We start from the raw sequence: 22,019 nt of genomic DNA on the forward strand, positions 1-22,019 counted from the left end.
TGCTGAGGAAGTTGTGAATGCTGAATGTCGTTGGTAATGTTGGCCTTGTCGGCGCAGCCTTGGAGCGCGAACAAGGCGCAGGCGGCGCACGGCGGCAAGGGATGCCAGCATCGGCACCAAGCGCATGGCTTTGCGATACAAACGAATCGTCTCGTAATCGAGGCAACGCCACGCCCTGCGGATCCCCCAGCAAGGCACACACAAGTCCCGTTGGCTGGCGATTTTAGGCCCGGAAATGGCGGCGGCTGCCCATGCTTGTTACGTGGGCAGGTGCACTAAAGGGCCACAGAATCCGTTACAGGTCCAGACTTGACCTCATCATACGCGTCGTCATCACAAGGCTCGAACGCCCCCTGCGCCGACTAAAGCCTTGCGCCTGCGCCTCTACTTCGCATCGACTGTATTCCTAGTCACAGCTCGTTTGTTTCTGCTTTGTTGCTATTATTCCCTCGTCATCCTCTACTCGCACTGTGCTTGGACAGCGCTCCGCTTTTTGCGACTTCAATTGCAATCTCAAACACAAGGCCATTGCCGCCCTCACCAACTCCGACCACTCGTGCGTCAGGTTTTACCAAGCCACACCAGGGATCCTTTCACTTCTGTGGTATACATCGATCGCACATCCCTAGGATCCTCTTCTCAGAAACCACATCATGAAGTATTCGACGTTCTTGGCGGCGCAATTGGCGTCGTCGGCTGTAGCAGTGAGGCTTGCACCGCGAGAGGTAAGTGCGACTCTTGGCACCCCAGATTCACTGCGAAGCGAATCCTCCCGCAGCGCCTCGTGCGCATCACCAGAGCTTTGTCGAATGCGATGCTGACTTTTTCAGAACCCAAGAGTAGTGCGTCTGGATACCCAGCGCCGAAATGTCAACCCCGTCGCACACGACCAGCTACGGAGACGGCAAAACGTTGTCCAGCAGACGCTTGACAACCTCGAGACACTCTACTTCGCCAACGCCAGCTTAGGCACCCCCGAACAGAACTTCCGCCTCCACATCGACACCGGCAGCAGCGACCTCTGGGTCAACTCCGTCAACTCGAATCTGTGTAGCCAAGGCGGTAACCAGTGCGGGGAATCGGGCACTTACAACGCGAACGACTCTTCGACATACAACTACGTGAATGGCGCGTTCAACATTTCATACGTTGACGGGTCAGGCGCATCAGGAGACTACGCGACAGACAACTTCCGCCTCGGCGGCCAGACAGTAGAAGATCTGCAGTTCGGTATCGGCTACGTATCGAGCTCACCGGAGGGTATCCTCGGAATTGGCTACACCATCAACGAAGTTGCCGTAGGACGCGCCGGATTAGAACCATACCCCAATTTGCCTCAAAAGCTAAAGGACGACGGTACTATCAACTCGAACGCATACTCGCTATGGCTGAACGACCTGGATGCGTCGACCGGAAGCATTCTCTTTGGAGGCGTAGACACCGACAAGTACTCGGGTGAACTACAGACACTACCAATTATCCCAGAGCGTGGACAATATGCCGAATTCATCATCGCTCTAACTGGTATGGGGCAGAACGGCGAGAACGGTTCTATCTTCAACGATTCCAACGTACCGGTCCTGCTTGACTCAGGGTCCTCCTTGATGTATCTTCCCGATAATGTCGCGAGCGCTCTGTACCAGACCTTCGGCGCCCAGTACCGTCCTTCGCAGGGCGCAGCCACTGTCGACTGCGACCTTGCGAATCAGGAAGGCTCGCTTGAATTCAACTTCTCCGGTGTCACGATCTCTGTCCCACTCAACGAGCTTGTCATAGTTGCTGCCGTTAGTCGTGGACAGCCCGTCTGCATACTTGGCATTGGGCCCGCGGGCTCCTCTATCGCCGTTCTCGGCGATACTTTCCTACGATCCGCATACGTTGTCTACGACCTTGAGAACAACGAAATTTCCCTTGCCCAGACAAATTTCAATGCCACCTCAGAAAACGTCCAGGAGATTAAAGAAGGCTCTGACGGCGTACCCAACGCTACAGGTGTTCCCAACGCAGTGTCTACTGCAGCTGTCGGCACTGGCGGACCCAGAATTGATGGACCCAACATAACTGGTGGCGGTGGAATCCTGACCTCTACCGGCGCTGCCATGCCGGCCGCAACTGCAAACCCATGGGTTGGCGGTGCTGCGGTCGCTGGTGCGGGCATTCTCATGGGCTTCAACGGCTTCTGATGTGCGGACTACAATTTTCCTAATACCTGTCCAGCGTAATGAACTTTTTCTACAATGCATACGTGCATCGTTGGCGTTATCAAGAGTGGCATGGATTACAACCTCTCGGTTAAGGGTTTTGCATACTCACCAACCTACCTGGAAGTAGGTCTGTTGCTTACATAGAAGCATAGCATTATCATGAATTTTTAACGTCTATTGCATCTCTCACAAAATCGCTTCCAGTTAGTGATGGTGAAAACCAATGTCACGTTTGACTAGATGGTGACGACACCCGCGGGCCTGACAGGACGCGTAGCGCCTGCCGCGTAATAGCTTGAACGCCTGGAATCACTAAGTCGCAAGTCGCGCATCATCACATGCATGAACAGTTTTTACTCATCATGTCGCCATTCGGTATTTCCGCCAATAGTCGAAGATGTCTACGTACAATCGCCTTCATGCTGTAAGCTCCATACGCGTTCCCTTTCGGCTTCAACTCTTGCCGAGACTACATCCCAAAGAGGTCGTCATTTTGACGCTCGCCCTCCGCATACTCATTCGCATCATCTCACTGCTTAGGTTAGAATCTCGCCACTCTTCAATGTCAAGATGGTTGGTCGACTACGTACCTGTTCTCTCAGACGAGTCTTCCGCTTCCGGTATTTCATTTAGTTGATGTGGATGATATACCGGCGCATTTGTCGTTAGAGGGTCGAAAGGCAACAGGTCTGATGCGTCTCCAGTATCCGCGCGTCTCTGAAGCTCGATGCCATCTCTCGGGAGCGTCTGGTTCGTTGCGGAGGGTACAGCGTTGGAGGTCTGTTGTGATGAAGCCACCGCTGGAGGCGGCTGTGTCGAGGGATTAACTGGTTGTGCATTGGGCGCATTCGCAACGTTGTTGTTCTGTTGTCCTTGTGTTGTTCGTTGGGTCCACTGCTGTCGAACGTAAGTGTAAAGCCGTACTACTGCGTTGCGTAGGATGTTCCGTAGCCCGGGGAAGAATTTTGGCCTGTAGTGGTGTAATGCCGCGATAGCTGCAATGAGAACGAGGAGGACTGAGGGGATGAATATCTCGTAGAACATCTTGTTGAGCATAGTTCCTTACTGTTAGAATGGTATGGGATTTGTCTTGCCATGGAGAGTCTGGAAGAGAGTATTTATGACAGTGTGATTGATTGCTTGATGGAAACTATTCAATGTTTGCTTCGACGAAAGGGTATTCTGGAGACTGCGACAACCTTTGAGGAGTATTTAAGATGAAAGAACGAGATTGACAATCATAAGAACGATAGATGGGTAAGGAGAAGGTTCCACAGGTCTGATTATCATCCGCGCCTCTCCTCAGACTGCATCATTTGTACCTTTACCACTGTACTTGTGCTGCTTGGCCTGTCGGAGCTGTAATACATTCTCATAGTCATTTGTGTTGCCTCTCTTGTCTTTGTTGAGATACCTGCCAATGTATCCCCTCTCACCCCAAAGATGAAAAGGGTCGATCAAACCCTTAAGTACTCCTCGCTTATTCCTCTTCTTCTCTGCTCTAGCCGTCTCTAACTCTGCGTCGCTCATATCCCAGAACTGTGTCTTCTTATCTCTCCCCTTGACCAGGCCCCAAATATCAAAAGGGTCAAAGATGGTAATTATCCACGGCCTGTCATCACCCCAGCCTGGTCCTTTCCGTTCAGTCACGCCATCGCGAGCTAGGAACACGGAGTTGGAGGGAGGTAGTCGTTTACCCGGATGCCACAGATTGAGTAGAGCGGTGTTGAGGAACATAATGACAGCTTCGAAGATCCAGAAGTAGATCTCGTTCTGATAAATGGAGGACTCCCAGCCGAGGATGTATTCCACGAGGCGGTAGATGCAGCGTACGGTTACGATACTCGCACTCACGTACATAACGTATAGTACGACGCGTAGGTCCTGCTTGAGTACTCCGGCTTTGTTGGCACGTCGATGGAATTGCGCAGCGAGAAGACCAAATGCACCGAAGAGTGCTGCCTGGAGACAAAGCGATGCGGTGACGAGATCTGAGCCGAGTTGCCGTTCTGCATCGGTGGAACTGGAGTTGGCCATGCGCCATGCACACTGTCCGATGAGAATCTCGCATACGCCATCGAGGCCGATGAAGGTTGTTGCGACACGCCCTGGGTGTAGAGGTGCCAGGTAGGGTATATAGTAGAGTAACCTCGACAGTATGAAGTAGTTGATGAGCGCGTATACCGGCGGCCCGGACATGATGAGTACGGTCGAAGCTATGAGATATGCTAGATTGTCAGTATCGTAAGCGCCTGCGAGACGCACTGCGAGACCGCTGATCATCAGAAGAGCAGCCCACGGCAGCAGGATTGTTGTTCGCCATGACTTGTGCTTGCTGAGAGATATCAGTAGTGCGTAACTGTGACTATCGAGGTTTTTACATTGTCTGCCACGCATGTAGCGCTCCGGAGATGGAGAAGAGGATGATGAAGAGTATGGGCGCGGCTTTGTTTGGTGCATAGAACCAAATGCTGCCAGGTGAGTAGTCTCCCATTCCCATCTTGAGAACGATGAGTACGATTTCGCGGCGATAAATCGATGAATGACTTGATTCTTGTAATTGATGAGACAAGCTGTCCGAAAGCCAGAGAGGCAAGGAGCCGTTGCGGCACAATGAGGGACAAGGACAATATACGTTCAGGCTTCAAGTACGTCCAGATAGAATCGCTAGCATGCTTACCCTTCGACACATTGGCTGTGACATGGGATTTATGAGATAAAGCTCACGACAACACGTCCAAATGGCGCAAACTCCAGGCCCCTCACAGAAAGGCCAATGCGATGAATGCGACGCTCAGCTGAGGCATTGACACGACTCCACAAGGCATAGCACAGGGCTGAATGGGCGCATCTGCCCATCGGTAGCAGGGTGAAGCGAGACCGTACGGCTGTTGACCGGTATGAGATGGTGTTGCGCAGCGACTGGTTGATGAAAAGACGCTCACACGTGATGTGGCGGAGGCCTTTGACGAGTCCTTACCGGATTCGGATTAGTCGAGGCTAGCGGTGAAGCAGCCGAATGCGCAACGTTCATCTCGCAACGGCATCATTACCCGCGCACTCAAGCAAACGTCGTCTATCACATAATCCGCCGTTATACCGATAATCCCATCGTGCACGTTTCATGAGTGTGGCTGGAAATGGTGCGCCAGCCCTGGGTGCCACAGAGGATGGTTCTAGGCAAACTCCGGCCGAACCTACGGTGATGGACGGGCTCTCGAGCTCCAAAGTGACGGGTATGCACCCCTGCAACTTCAACACCCCTATACTCATACTTCACAGTCGAGTACCATGACCCTTCTGGAGTCTTTTCATTGATACAGGAAGACTTGGCGGCGCGATTGCCTCTTCGTAACTTGCACTGGAAGGCTCCTACACGGCCGCTAAGATCTATCGACTCCTTACATGTTGATCTCGTGCCCAGTAAAGAATCAGCACAGGCTGCAAGTGCGGCTTCGTCGACTTCAGCACCTGGCCAAGGTACGCCCAATAGGAACACGGATGAGATCTTCAGGCCGGTTAACAAAGAGAAAGAGAGACGGCATCAGATCCCAGGATTGCGCCAAACACCTTATCTGAAGGTCTACCTTTTGAGGTGCGACGATTCAGAGACTTACAAGGCGACTGCGCGCAAGCAAGTTCGCGAGTGGGTGAAGGAACACACCCCACCTTCTCAAAGCAGCACGGCGAACACGCAGGAAAATCATGATGCGTACGAATGGTTGATTCTACATGTCGTAGTGCCCGAGACGCCGGCAGCAAGCCAGCCTCGTGGATCCTCTAATACTACAACCGGTGAGAAGGAGAAGTCTGGAGCAGCATCTAGATGGACGCGCGGGACGACGACCTTGCTGGAAAAGCTTCGCGCCGACTTCAATGTCTCATCAAAATCGGCACCCGACCGGGTAGCTCAAATACGAGTGCCAAAAGAGAGAGTTCCACAGCACATGCTTCCAGCTGCTGCACCTGCCGCCACCCCTGCTATTACCGAGAGCCCCCAAGAACAAGAGCGTGCTTGGGCTGATGTTATCGCTAAGTTCAAGGTATTGATCCTTCTTTCGTTTGACCTCCGGGTGAGCCAGTATGAAGAAGACATCCGCAAGAACGACGCTCAGCGCTCGTTTCCTGGTTGGAACTTCAACACATTCTTCATCTTGAAGGAAGGGTTGGCAAGAGGCTTCGAGAGCGTAGGTCTTGTTGAAGATGCGCTGCTTGGCTATGATGAGCTTTCCATCGGTCTTGACAGCGTCATACGTGATCAGTCGAGCGAAGACGCGCAAGGAAGCGTTTTGCTTAGCTATTCAGACGACATATATCAGACAGCAGCAGAGATCGCACAACAGGATGGTACTGATGGATCAGGACCATCCATACACGATGATAGGCCGATCAACGCTTTGAAGAAAGATTATCGCGGTCTCATCCTTGCAAACAACATTTCGATCTTCGACTTCAGGCTCTACATCTTCGCTCGCCAGATGTTCTTGCTCTTGAGGCTTGGAAACTCAGTCTCAGCACGTTCCGACCTTGCAGCCAAGCTACAACCTCGACCGAATGCCGGCGTAATACAGCGCTCGGCTGATGACAGCGCTATTGGTATGAAGTCGGGCGGCCAAGGGAACGACTCAGAGGATCTGTTCTCTCTCGCTGAACTCTGCTCGCGTGCACTGAACTTCATTACCTTTGCTGGGCGGCTCTTGCGAGATGATCTAATTCACGGGTAAGTCCATCTACACCCAGTCAAGCCACAGCACTAATTCATCGCTGTAGGGCGAAAGCTCACGATACCACATTCCCTGATCATCTCATCGAGAACATCGTTCGTTCGTGGACTTTCGCTGCGCTGGAACAGGTCTTGCGTGAAACATCTACAGGATCTCTTCCATTTACGAAGTCCTCTGGAAACCTATCGGCAGGCTCTTCCGGCAAGAGCCTTTCGTTTGGTGGCCGCAACAAAGAACAAAAGATGAAGGTCTCAGAACAGAAGTCCATGATCCATCCATCTAGATCGACATCTCTGAATCATGGGCGACCAGTATCAGACATGCCATACTCACAACCCGCAGCCAATGCCCAAGTCGTATTCGAGAACGGCCAGTATCACGATCGACCACTACCTGGCCAGCAGAGCACAATCCCTTCTGCTAAAAACGGCCTGCAGGAGCTGGCTGGTACGAGAGCGCAGCTTCTCGCAATTCAGCGACGTCTGCTCGAACATGCAGGCAAGAGCATGGGCTGGAATATTGGCTGGAATGCTATATTGGCATCTCTGAGTGCTAAAGAAGAACTCACTGAGGTTGATCTAGAAGACGAGGAAGAGGAAGAGGATGAATCGAAGCATAACCAGTCTCGTGCCGAAACGGAAGGGGAAGCTTCGAAGTCACGTCTCGGTATATCTGCCGCAGCGCTGGTCACTGCGATGACTTCCATCAAGCAATTCCGACAATTCTATGAGGTCAGAAGACATGATATAACCCGCATGAAGTTGCTAACCTTTACAGGCTTTGAGTGATCTTATCGTCAAGCACTATATGGCCGCAGGCCAGACCAAGTCAGCAGAAAGCGTGCTGGGGGATCTGGCTGCCCTCAGGTTGTATGTTTGCCACTTCTTAGATTACATCAGGCCCAATACTGATATCACTATAGTGAACTCGGTGACTTCGCGGCAGCCGCCATGTACTTTGGACGTATGGCATCGTACTTTGCGGAGAGCAGATGGAACACGGTCGAGACAACCATGCTCAAGATGCACGCACGCTGCCTCAAGAAACTCAACCGAAAAGATGAATATGTGCGGACGGTGCTTGATCTCTTAGCCAAGTCTGCGGCGAGCCGAATGGCGTTCAAGAGTGCCTCGAAACGAGCCAGTACGACCGATTCAGGTGACATGCCTGGTGTCTGGCTGAACGACGACAAAGTGGACACTACTGATGTATTCCATGAACTCATCAGCTATTCGCAACAGCTACCCTATGATGTCACGGTCCAAATGCCGAAGTACTTTGGCGACATCTCGGTAGAGCCGTACGTTCGACACTATGATGATAAAGATGGGTTCCAGTTACGCCTTCAATTCAGACACCATCTCGAAGACGAGATTGAAATACGCGCAGCCAAAATCCGACTGGTCAGCGCAGTCTCGAATCAAGCCAAGGACATATGGCTCGAAGAGACAGGAACCATACAGTTGAAGAAGGGCTTGAATCGCATGTGGATCGGCTGCAACGTGAATACGATCGGACCGTACATGGTTGACAGGGTTGTCCTCGAAGCAAAGCGTATCGTCTTCGTACACGAACCTTTCCAGAAGGCAGAGGCGACAACTCCACTTGGCATCATCACTTCGGTCTCTGCGCATTCTCTCAAAGCCGCGAAGAAAGCTCGGATACTGTACTTCCCCCGTAGCGAATCCTTCCAAGCCCGAATCTATCTCTCGCACTTCATCCATATTGACAAGCCGCGGCACATAGAGGTCGAGTGCTCAGCTGGCTGGAACGAGATCACACGCGCAGAAGTCCGCCTGAAATCCGCCTCTGCAGGTTTACGACTGCGAACCGCAAATGCAAGCGTGGCTTCCGGAGAGATCAAGATCGATGAGAGTAAGCCAACGCCGGGAGTCATCGCTATTGGTGCCATGCCGGCCGAAACTACAGCGACGCTGAAGGTGCCTTACGATATGGAGACAATATTGCAAGACCTTACTGTCAAGATCGACGTCGACTATTTCACCGCCAAGGGACAGTTCCAGTATACCTCGACCTTCGTTATTCCCGTTGAACTGCCTCTAGACGTCAACGTTCACGACCACTTCAAGAGCAAATCACTGTTTTCGAAGTTCAACATCAAGACCGCCAATCATGTGCCGCTGAAGCTTCTAGATGTCGCATTAGAAGGATCAGAAGAGTTCGACGTCCATGCGCCAAAGCGTCCGAAAGAGGCTGTCCATGTCTTCCCGAAGCAGCCCGTCGCAGTTACGTACAAAGTCACTAAGAAAACGATGGACGCTGCCAAGAAGCGACAAAGTCGGATTTCCACCACCGGCAGTCTATCATTGGCTGTTGAGTACCGATGCTTGAACGAAGACGTCCTTGAACGAGTGCGGGTGATGTTTGCTGAGGCTGTGGAAGACAGTCCAGTTCATCGACTGGCTCGTTTGCTTACCGACCATTTTGCTAGTCAACTAGAGCAACACATTTTGCCATCGCAATACGAAAAGATTGCATTGCTGCAGAGGCTCGACCTGGGTACGTTCGAGGAGGTTGGGTGGGCAGACTGTCTGGAGAGCTTACCGCTTGTCGTCCGTGATGACACGCAGACCTGGTTGCAGAAGTGGCATGAAGTAAGTACTGGTCTTCTTCAAGTGAACCGTTTATACTAATATCTCGACAGAAACACCGGACCATCCTGCTTACCGAAGACGATGCTGCCGACACGACACAACAACCGATCGCCCCGGCATCGCCAAACCCACCCCGCCGCATGGTCATCACAGTCTCCATACCTCAGACCCACATCTTGCACACAGCCTCATTATCTTTGAACTCGCCCTCGTCAGCTTCCCATTCCACGATCGCAACCGTCGGCCAGCCTATCATGACCACCCTACGCATCTCGCATACCCGCCGCTGGGCCTCACCTTCCAGCCTTCTCTCTGCCGCCAATCTCACTGAAGTCAGTGAGCCCATAGACTTCGTCTACACCATCGACGCGAATCCTGAAGTCTGGCTCGTCGCCGGTCAACGACGTGCGCACTTCACTGCCAAGGAGGACGAAGAACATGAATGGCCCATCATGATCATTCCGCTCAAGTCGGGGAATACGCTGTTGCCAAATGTGGACATCCGCGCGAAGATAAAGCCAAAGGAGGAGGAGAAGAGCAAGTTAAGTACCGCGGAGGCAGAGATCTTAAACTGCGAGATTAATTATTTAAGTTATAGGGAGAGTGTCATAGTTGTGCCAGATGTAAGGAGTAGTACGGTGGGCGTTAGAGAGATAACCGTAGGTAGACTAAGAAGTGTGGTTTAGTTAGAGAGTAGTGGGCAGGCAGCTTAGAGTTAATTAAAGTGCAGTGAACATAATAAAAACAGACATGTCGAATACCATAAGTTTAGGAACTTAGCTTGTTGATTTGGATTTGTAATATGCTAAACACTAGTAACTAGAGAATTAAGAGACACTTTTGCGCTACTATTTACATAGACCTTTAACTTCTTAGATAGTAAGCTAAGCGCTAAATACTGTTACTAATGCATTAACTAAGATAGTTAGTCTATGCGGGTTTAGAAGTTCTATGTAAGTTCCACTAGGAACTGTAAAAGTAAAAGAAGGCGCACAAAGTATAGAAGACAAAGTACAAAGGCAAAAAGTTTCTTAAATATTGTTTTAACTTTAGTAAACTTTGCAAGATAGTCTACTAAGAGCTACGAGAGATTAACGTATATAACAAGCTGTACAAGCCTAGAAATTGTCTATAACTAACAGAGATAAAGAGAGATAGAACTAACTAATACTTAAACAATCAAATCTAATGTAGTAGATTAGAAATAAGAAGTAGAGAAGAAAATCTAGTATAACTAAACTATGCGACTAAGAATAACAGCAGAGAGATAATGTTAAAGTAGAACATCCCGAAACTGTAATGCAACACTAATTCTCTAAACCTAGATCTAGAAGGTTTCTATATACAAAACATACGATTAAGTAGCAGAGAAAGAGAAGAAAAGAGGCTAAGTACGAATGCAATTAATATAACAAATGTAAAAAAGAGCAATACTTAGACAAAGAGATAGCTCTTATAGTCTACTAGTATAAACACAGTCTAACTATAATACACAAAAAGGGAAAAAGCTGTAGAGATATAGAGCATAGTCCTCTCTAGTTAATATATTCTTAACTTATCGTGTACAACAATCTGTATTAGTAGTAAACTAGTGTTGTAGCTCTTTTCTGTTATTAACTAAAACGATTCTAGAACTAAGAAAGCTACGAAATACGCCGAAGTTAAGGCTGTTGTAAGCGGAATTCTACGCATCGCAAAAACCTTTAAGATTTGTAGTACTGTGCTAATAATAAATGCTGTTATGTTAAGTCGCTAGGTTCTTAAGGCGAATCGGCATAGATGCGGCTTGTAATGTAGAATCGCGAGACCTTTAGAAATAACAGATGCGTCTTCTAGTTAAAACTAAGTAGACTAGACTTGTCTAGCTGCACTAGATATAGAGTATTTGTTAGTTAAAAGATTAATAAAATAGATAATTATCACTAGCGTGTCTAATAGGCAGATTAACAGTAACGCTCGCAAAGCAGCACTAAGTACAAAGAGTACACTAAGCACTCTACTAGTGTCTTGCATTATAACCGCTATTATGCATATAATAATAGGCTAATATACGCTCTACTACAAGACTTCTTAAGCAGTGCTTTCGCTAAACGCTAACGACTGTTAATTGCTATTCGAAGACTCTTAATATGTATGTCTAGTAACTTACACGAAGTGCTATTATGCGCAGTAGTTCTATTTTGAAGTAATAGAGTAATTATAGTTCTATAGTAGTATCTGCATTCGCGAACAAGTGTATACTTCTTTAACAAGCCTAGTTTAAAATAAGAGTAGTTAATAGTAAACGAGTACGCAGTGTATTTGGATAAAGGTGCCTAGTTTAAAGCTGTAAGTGTACTCTCTACGGTTTAACTGTAAGAAACTTAACAACTACATAATAAGTTTAGCCTTCTTAGAATACGTTATATAGAGGCTAAGGTGCTAGATATTAGAGCCTTATTAAGCTGCGCCCGCAAAAAGACAGCTAGGCGGGGTAGCTAAGATGTTTAAGACAGCACGCAAGTTAGACTTAGAAGAAGGCAGTAATGTGCTAGCAAAAGCTAATAACAGACTACGCTAGTCGTTAGCATAGTGCATGCTTTCGTAGCAGCGACGCTAGGCACCCTTTCTATGTAAGTAAAAAGAAAGAACAATATATAGTTAATCTTGCCGCATACAACGTTAAGTAAAAAGAGAGCCTATAGTTTAAGAGTTGCTATTCTAGATCTAAAGCAAAAAAGAACAAAAACATACAACAGCAGAGATTCGCTAGTAGTTACCTACCTAACTACTAATCTGCTAGTATTATACTTATATATAGCTAAGTAGATAGAAAGCCTAATTATCTCTTATACAGCAGGTACCTACCTTATTAATTTTTCTATATCTAGTAATTAAGTTTTGCGACTCTATTACTATATCTATAATATTAACCTTACTAATAATAATTAATAGACTTATAATATTCTATATTTGTCTAATATACTTACTATTCTAAGTATTCTAATAAGAATAGCGCTTGCAAAGCTCTCTTTATTACTTTTTTCTTTCTTATATAGTTGCGTTGCATATCTCTTGTATATTATCTTATTATATATTATCTTATTATATATTACCTAGTTACGTATTATCTAGTTGCGTATTATCTAGTCGCGTATTACCTAGTTATATATTCTATAGTCTCTTTAGCTCTCTTTTTAGACTTATTACTATACTACTTAAAAAGAAGAATAAAGCTAATATTACGCACTTACGCTCTCTTATTTAGCTTAAGAAAGTACTAGCTCTACTTATAAAGAAAGATATTAAGAAGATATTAATTCTCTTAAGCTTTAAGAACTATAAGTACTTTATTAAGCTCTAGAAAGAGTAAGCTTAAGGCTAGTCTATAATAAAGATTTTTAGCTAATATACTAGATTTTCTAAGACTATTCTCTAGAAACCTATATACCTTATATTTAGGCTAGCACTAAGTGTGCACTATATCTAGGTGTTTCTTCGCTAGCTTACAGGTAGCAGAACTAGCTAGCTTAATAAGAATATTATAGACATAACTATATAAAATCGCCTATTATTAATTAAGTAGGTAATTAAGTTATATACTAGTTATTAGTATAACTTAATAGAGAATAAAAAGTTAAAGAGCGTTATAAAAGATCTTATTCTAAGCAAAAGTATTATAACTAATACTTACACTAAGCCTATTACTCTATTACTAGTAGCTAAGAACTTAATATAATTTTTATAGTTATATAATAAATATTAGTTTCTATACCTACGCGTACGCCTATAGCTAGCCTTCTCTATTATACTTATAACTTTTATAGGTAGCTACCTAGATAAGTTTATTAAATTAGCTACTTAGAAAGATAGTAATAAAGAACTACTATATAGTAATATTAATCTTATATGTTATTATAATAGTATATACGTAGACTACCTTCTACACCTATAGTTACGTAACTAGAAAGAACACTATAATAATAAAAAATATTTATAAGTAAGGTACCTATAAAGTTATAAATCTAATTACTAAAATAACTAGACCTATTATACTTCTATACAAGAAAACTACTATATAATCTATATATCTAGTTATATATTTTATTGCACTAGCTCTAGTAGATAGAGTATTTAAAGACTATAATACCTTTTAAGATATTAAGAATATAAAGCTATAACTAGGTAGTTTATTTTATAAATATTACTATAAGTCTAATATAAAAGAGAAGCCTATTCTTTAAAGTATCTCTAATACTAGCTTAGTTTCTAAAACTAATATTCTCTTCTACAACTATTTTAACAACATACTTAAGAGAATTAGATAATAGGCTAGATATAAAGATAGGCTAAGTATATATTACTTTTATTAGGTATATACTAAAGTAGTTAAGAGTAAGTAGTGCAAGATATGCTGTAATTCTCTACCTATAGCTAATACGTTAGTAGAAACTATAACGCTAGCTTAGAGAAGATTACTAATAGACTATTCTAATAATAACACGTTCTTATACTATATCTCTAGAATAGTTAGAATTAATAGTTAATTAATAGTTTATAGACAAGATTAAAGAATAGAACTTATTAATAAGAATACTTCTATAATATTAAAGCAAAACCTTCTTACACTAATACCTTCTAGGTCTTAGCTTACTAATTATACTAGTATTTTAAAAGCTATAGACACTAATAAAGCTACTCTAGTAGTTACGCTGTTAGACCTTACTCTAAGCTAGTAATTTGCAATCTAACGTTAATCGCGACTAGTTATATATTATAAATACTATAAGGCTTTTTTTAATAGAGACTATATTACTCTCTCTATAATAGTATTAATACTTATATATAGTATAAGCTAGCAGCCTATATAATCTCTATTATAATATCTATAAGCTTTATAGAAATTTAAGCCTAAACGTAAGGCTATTATAAGACTAATATACTCTAATTATAACTTAATAACTAATAACTTAGATATTATAGCTAAGACTACTAAGATCTTACTCTATAATATACTTAAGCTAATAGTAAATCTTTCTATAGTAGATAAGAAATAATACTATTACGCCTCTACTTTATCTACTAAGAATATAAGTTATAGTGTATATAGTAAATACTTCTATAATAATAAGAAGAAGTGCGTATAAAGTACAAAGCGTTACCTTTAACTACTAATAAAAATAGATTAAGACTAGACTATATAAATAAGTATTTACTAGATTATACCTATAGATAATACGTATAGAATATATAGTAATATATAGAAGAGTAGTTCTTTATAGTCTACTATTATACTTAGAATAATTATAGATATAGCTTTTATAAAAGAACTTATAAAGTAAGCTCTCTTTACGTAATAAAACATCTATAAAAGATACGCACTTACTAGTGTCTATAGAATACTTATTATTCTATTTTTACTAGCTACAAGATACTTACTTATTATATCTCTAATTAGCACTAAGTTTCTAACAAATAGACTATACTAATAAGAATACACTACTATTATAAGCACAATAAATAGTGCTACTCTAATTAGTAGTAGGTTTAATATCTTAAACTTTAGTATCTTCTAGAGCTTAGCAATTTCTATAGACTAATCTAAACTAATAGTGTAGTTATAGTAGTAGCGTATTACCTCTTATACTTAGATAATAGTTATACGCCTTTACTTAATTACTTCTTATAGTTTAATAGTGTAAATAACCTATATATATATATATATAAAAGTATCTTATATAACTAGAAGCTCTTTTATTTATTTATCTATATCTATACTATAAAAGTATATTAGAGTCTAAAACTAATTTCTAGAGCTACGTAGAAACTATATATAGTATACTACTATTTAGCTCTTAATAGTTAATAGAAAAGTATAAAGTAGCTAAAGGCCTAGAGAATTCTAAAGATAGTATAGTTAATATAGCTAATAGTTCGCAAGGCTTACCTAATACTAATATTAATAATATACTCTATATAAGTATAGTAGATTATAATATATAAGGTAGAATAGCCTATCTAGCGCTTAAAGTTAGTAGTGTTATAACGCCTAAACAAAAATAAGAATAAGAATTAAGTTATAGGCGCCTTAGTAATAAGAATAGAAGATTAAGAGATAGTCTATTCTATATTAAAGGTATCTAATAAATTAGCTAAATATATAAACTCTAATTACTCTACTTCTTACTTCTATAAGTATATCTCTATCTAATAAGAAGTCTACGCGTTACTACGCTAAACTCTAGAAGTAAGCCTTCTAGAGCCTTTTAATAATTCTATTAGCTTCTCTATTACCTTTTATGCTATTACGCTCTCTATTACTCTTAACTCTTCTAGCTCTACTAGATACTAAGTAATAGGTGTCTACCTATTTAATTTTAAGTCTATAATATTTCTCTCTATATAAGCTCTTAGATATATCTAAGTTACCTAAATAGCTTCTTATTAGAGATACCTAGCGTTAACACCTAGAATCTTAATTATATAGTATTTTTAAGTAACTAGACTATACTATTTCTTAGAACGCCTTCTTTTAATAGTATCTTAAATTATAAGTATATAGCATTATTTAGTTATTAGATATACTTCTATCTAGGCTATGCCTATATTCTTAACACTAAAACGTAGTACCTACACTAGATAGAGTAATAATAGATAATAATAAAGCTATAATAGATAGTACTTAAGCTGTAAGAGATATATATAGAGTTATACTTAAGATAGTGCACTTACGTTTTTTTTTCTAAGTATTCTAATTAAGCTAACTATCTCTATAGAATAGAAGAGTTCTATATATATATCTTCTAGCTGCGCACTATTAGAGCTGTTTTAAAACTCTACTTTATAAGGTAAGCTAACTCTACTAAGTAGCTAAAGCTAAGATATATATAGTAATTTATATTAATAGATAATTTTATATATATAATTTAGTTAATCTAACTTTCTAGATAGCACTAGAACCTAATATCTACTACTTCTTACTCTATTATATATATACGCTAATGCAATATAGATTTAGAAAGAAGTTATTAACGTAGCAATTATAAGTAGCGTTCTAGAATACAAAGTAAAGAAATAAAAGTAGTATAGTAGGTAGAGAGATATAGTAGTAAGGTTGCTACTATATACCTAAATACTAATATTAATTCTATTATTAGCCTGTAATTTATTAACTAGTCTTAGTATTATACCTTAATAGTTCTATAAATTAACACTTACTACGCTATTATAGTTCTACTTTATACTAGGCGTAAAGATTCTATAAGAGAGCTTTTTACGCGTAGACGTAGTTTCTTAGATTAGTTAGCGCTATACTAAATAGATAGATATCTTAATAATTACAAAGACCTAAATATTATATAAAAGAATCTCTTCTAGAATAATACTTATAGGTCTACTATATACTATATTAGTATTGTTAAGTTAACTATATTTTAATTTCTACTTTATAGGTAGAACGTGCCTTAGTAGTAGTAATAAGTATATTATATTATAAGCTTATTAGCTTACTTACTAGTAGCTAGCTACGCGTACTTCTTCTAGCTACTACTAGTAAAGAAATGCCTTAGTTAGCGTAGCCTTAAACATAGATTTAATAAGTAAAGTAAACTAAGTAATTATAGATAGAATTAAGAGCTGTAGAAAGTAGGCTACAGCGCTAAGCTAAAAGGTAGAAAGAGGCTTTATATTATAAGTGCTAGCTCTAGCGTTATAAGCGCGCCTATATAGCTATAGCGCAAAGATCTTAGATTAGATATAAGAACTTAAAACCTAGGCTCTAAAACTATTCTCTATACTAGTATATAGGCTTTAGTAAATAGAAAATACGCTTATAGTATAAGCGTTATTAGTAGAAGGCGCCTTTTAGTAAACTTTAGAGTAAGACGTATACGCAATTATTACTCTTACTAAGAGCTACTATAAAGTAGTATAGTTTATAAATTACTTAAATTACGCTACGCTATACTTTTATATACTCTCTATTATCTTTTCTACGTAACTTTAGTAAGTAATAGACCTATTCTACTCTTAAGTTATATCTTCTACTTATATAGTAGAAAGTGCGCTGCTCTACTTCTAGTAGAAAATTAGAAATACAAAATACAGCTCTTTCTTTATAATAAATAGCCTACTAAGCGTAGAGAATTATTAGGCTTACGTAAAGTACGTAAAAAACTTATTTCTTAAGTATAGTTCTATAAGCTCTTGTAATAATAGAGCGTAAGAAAGATAGCTAATAATAACTAGTAAGCTAGCTTACCTATAGATAGTTTAGACTATATTATTAATATATAGTTAAGCTAAGCTTTTAGTAGTATTAAGTAGCTTATATATAAATACTAGAGTGTTCTTAACTCTATCTAGCTATTAAATAAAAAGAATATTCTCTTTCTTCTCTTAAGTTAATATTTACACTTATCTAGAGCTAGCGTGTATATAGAAATTAAGACACTAGGTAACGTATAGATCTATAACTTAACTATAATTAAACTATAGGTAAATAGTATTATAGTTTATAGTTTTCTTATTAATGTCTTAGTATATATTATTAATCTAAGAGCACATAGCCTACGCGCCTAGTATAATTACTACTAAATTCTCTAAGCTATTGCTTAATAGTAGCTAAGTAGAGGTACTATATATTTTAATTCTATAGATACTATCTACTACAGAGTTTAATTATTCTATAGCACTAAACTTTCTAGAAATATTTATAGTAGAACCTAATGTAAACCTACTATTTAATATAAACTACTCTTCTCTATATACTAAAAGCCTACTATAGAACACTATTATTTCTATTATTAAGTAAACTAAAGTACTTACTAAACTATAGCTACTAGCCTTCTATATATATAGATGCTATTACTAAGGTATAGAGCGTAGTAGCGAGAGAGAGGCGTTTAAGCTACTATTTAGGTTTCTAGAAATTATTTAGTATATAGATACTATTTCTTACTATATACGTTAATACGCGACTAGCTAAAGCTATTATTAATATACTATAGTTCTATTACATAGGCTTCTATCTCTAGAATAGAACCTATTAGTTTATACTCTTTAGTAAAGAAGGCTTATAAGCTTTTAAGTATTATATAATCTCTTCTTAAACTTAAGTTTATATTATAGTATAAAGAGAAGAGAAGATACTTATATATAATTACTATTAAGATAAAGAGGTATAGTTTTCTTAGTCTCTCTAGATCTTAACTTACTTATTTACTAGGTTTAGGCCTAGGCTTATATATATTATAAAGACTATATAGGTTGTTTAGATTCTTAGATAGTGTATTATTACGTATATTACTTTGTCTTTATAGCTTTCTTTTAAATCTAACGTAAACTAATTATATACTCTTACTTTTTTAAACTCTATTATAGCCTCTAGTGTTATAGTAACTAACTATATAAACGTAAATACGCTTTTATACGTAATATTATTATTAGAAAAGCTAGTAATCTTTATAAAACTAATAATAGATAAGCTTAATAATTATTATCTTTATATTATATAAGTAATAGCTATATATACCTTTATAATTTAGGTACTATAATAAAGCGTAGAAATAGGTTTTACAGCCTTACTTCTAAAAACTATTACTAAAGTAGAGAATTAAGTTAATATATAGTATGCTAGATACTATATTACTATATAACTATAGCGTAGTGTAAGACTATATATACTCTTTAAAAGAAGTAGATTATATATTACTATAACGTAATATATACTATTAATAACCTAGTATCTCTATTCTACTTTCTAGTATCTTACTATACCTATAAGTTCTAGCTACAAAAACCTAAGCTACTTAAAAGTAACTTATACAACCTATTTACTTTTATCTAGACTTATAATATATATAATTTTAATTATCTCTATTATTATCTATAGGTTACTTTTAGTCTTCTATTAGTATTCTATTTAGAGCTACATCTATATATTACTCTAAAAGAAGGTCTACACTATAGTAATACTAAGCTCTTTCTTATTAAGTCTAAAAACATTACTTAAGCTATACTTATTATACGCCTAGATAGCTAGAATACTAATAAGTAGGCTACGTAGAAGTAGAGTAGGTAATTATAAAGTTCTAGTTTATTTATTTTAATAAGGCTAACATTATATTAAGAAAGACTATAGTATTAACTAATAAGCCTAAAAAACGCTATATATACTCTATTACCTTATTTCTCTCTATAGCTATTATAGATAGTGTTATTAAAGGCGTTAATTATAGTAATAATATAGTATTACTAATACCTAGTTACTAACGCTCTAGGTAGCTACCTTTTACCTATAAGTAAGATAAGTTATAGTTACTAGTACTACAAAGAACTAGTAATAGAACTTAGGTAATATTATCTTATAGTATAAAACTATTAGTGCTTTATATAATAATATAGGCTCTTTTAGTTTAGGTAGGTTATAGAAAGACCTTTATAACTATACTTTAAGATATTAGAAATATAACCTAGCAAGAGAAGTAATAGAAAACTATAACTAAATACCTTAACGCTAAAATAATTCTAATTAGGCGTAGTTAAGCAAAATTATTTATAATACTAGCTAAACAAGTTACGCTCTAAATAATAAATATATTTTATAAGTCTATAACTCTTAAGTTGCCTTATTCTTTACTATATATTATAGATATTTAGTTAAGATATAATATTATATAGTCTATTATTATATCTTATCTTTATAGCTTATATACTATATTTTACGTAATTTCTAATATTTTATACTCTTTTATTAGAGCCGCTAAGCCTATTATATATAAGCTATATTATATAAACGCAGTATCTAATACTTCTAGAGGTTACTTATAGTGTAATACTAAGCTAAAATAGTAAGCTAGCCTATAAAAGTATTTATAACAAAGCTAATAATATCTAGAATTCTAATAAAGATATATCTACTTAAGTGTTTTTAAAAGAATAAAAATATTACTATAGAGCTTAAGCTTACTAAACATTTATAGAAAAGACCTTAGAGGTATTTATAGGCCTTATACGCTAGTTATAATAATATTAATAGTATAGAAGAAGTAGTAAGCTATATAAGTAACTATATTATAGCTAATAATCTTTATTACTAATAGAGCGCCTGCAACTATATAGTAAGTAGCTTAACTAATCTTTACACACACTTACTTATTTAGTATAATATCTTTACCTAGATAATAATACTAATACACACTAGATTCTATATTAAGTATAGAGTATAGCTATCTAGTAATCTAGAATAGAATAAGTATATTAAATAGTACGTTAAAAGTCTAAATATTGTCTATAGTTCTATTACTACTAAAGGCATTATTACAGCGCCTTATTAGTGTCTATATTATATAATATAAGGCTATTTTATATAGATAGAGAATATAGGTTACTATACTAAGTATATAGATAATTATATAAATAAGTAGTTTAATAAAGGTTATAGAGAATATCTCTATTACTCTTGTATAAGAAGTAACTTTAGTAAAAGTAACTTATAAGACTATTTTAATATAGTCTATAGAATTATTCTTTATTAAGTAAATATATAATTAGCTATAACACGTTAACTAGTAAAGAAATAAACTATATTAATACTATAATAATAGTAAGTATATAGGTGTAGAGCTCTATTATACTAGTAAGAGTAAATATTCTTCTAGTATTCTTTATTAACTCTACGTACTCTTTTTTTTAAAATATGTACTCTTTCTTTATCTACGTAATTAATAAAAGCTCTTCTTATACGCTAGTAAAATATATTATTTTATATTCTAGGTAGTTCTATCTTTATATATTCTATGTATAGAAGAGTTTTATACCTCTTCTTATATATATCTAATAGCTATAACTACTACTTTTTCTTAGGTTTAGTTTCTTTAAAAGCTTTTAAAGTACTCTTCTAAATAAAAGAGTTAATATATATTAGATAAGATAAGAAAAGAAGCTTACTTTAAATTTTTTCTACTATAATTAATTAAGACCTAATATAGCGTAGACTTAAGTAGTAGATAAGCTAAATATAATTTTTTTTAGCAGCAGCTTTTTCTAATTCTTAAGTAGTTTCTTAGCTTTTAGGTAGAATCTTAGGCGTAGATTCTTATAATACAATTTCTAGTACTGTATTAGTAAGATTCTTATATATTTTCTCTTAAAAATCTATTTTTTTATATTTCTAGAGCAATAGAATAGGCACTAGAGGTAGTTACTATTCTATATAGTTACTAAGTTATTAGTTAGAGAAGAGTATGTAATAGTAGCTAAAAAAGAATATATAATACTAGTTAGAGAAAAGTATATAGTATTAATTATAGCTAGAGGTAACTAGGTCTATTAGCTATACGTAGAAGCTTTAATACTTTCTACTACTCTAGAAAAAGTCTAATTAGAGTACTTATAGTAATTAGTAGTAGCGATAACTTTCTATATAGTAGAGAAGAATATACTAAGACTATAATCTAGGTATAACAAGTTCTTAATCTTTATTTTTACTTTCTAGG

General features: G+C 38.3%; 3 protein-coding genes across 3 annotated transcripts; 2 read left to right on the forward strand and 1 right to left on the reverse strand.

The window, feature by feature from the left end:
• Positions 1-653: 653 nt before the first annotated feature.
• J4E83_002900 (uncharacterized protein) lies at positions 654-2,183 on the forward strand (the record flags this gene model as incomplete). Its single annotated transcript, XM_049329841.1, has 2 exons — positions 654-725; positions 831-2,183. The coding sequence occupies 2 exons, from the start codon at positions 654-656 to the stop codon at positions 2,181-2,183; spliced, it is 1,425 nt and encodes a 474-aa protein (XP_049191520.1).
• Positions 2,184-3,506: 1,323 nt separating this feature from the next.
• On the reverse strand, positions 3,507-4,403 carry J4E83_002901 (uncharacterized protein; the record flags this gene model as incomplete). The annotated part of the gene is made up of 1 exon (XM_049329842.1): positions 3,507-4,403. The coding sequence occupies one exon, from the start codon at positions 4,401-4,403 to the stop codon at positions 3,507-3,509; it is 897 nt and encodes a 298-aa protein (XP_049191521.1).
• A 925-nt stretch (positions 4,404-5,328) lies between these two features.
• J4E83_002902 (uncharacterized protein) lies at positions 5,329-10,229 on the forward strand (the record flags this gene model as incomplete). Its single annotated transcript, XM_049329843.1, has 6 exons — positions 5,329-5,440; positions 5,487-6,924; positions 6,975-7,659; positions 7,706-7,797; positions 7,851-9,543; positions 9,594-10,229. The coding sequence occupies 6 exons, from the start codon at positions 5,329-5,331 to the stop codon at positions 10,227-10,229; spliced, it is 4,656 nt and encodes a 1,551-aa protein (XP_049191522.1).
• Positions 10,230-22,019: the final 11,790 nt, after the last annotated feature.

The sequence above is a fragment of the Alternaria metachromatica genome, assembly GCF_023757995.1.
Source record: "Alternaria metachromatica strain BMP 0045 chromosome Unknown scaffold_4, whole genome shotgun sequence".
Lineage (NCBI taxonomy): Eukaryota > Fungi > Ascomycota > Dothideomycetes > Pleosporales > Pleosporaceae > Alternaria > Alternaria metachromatica.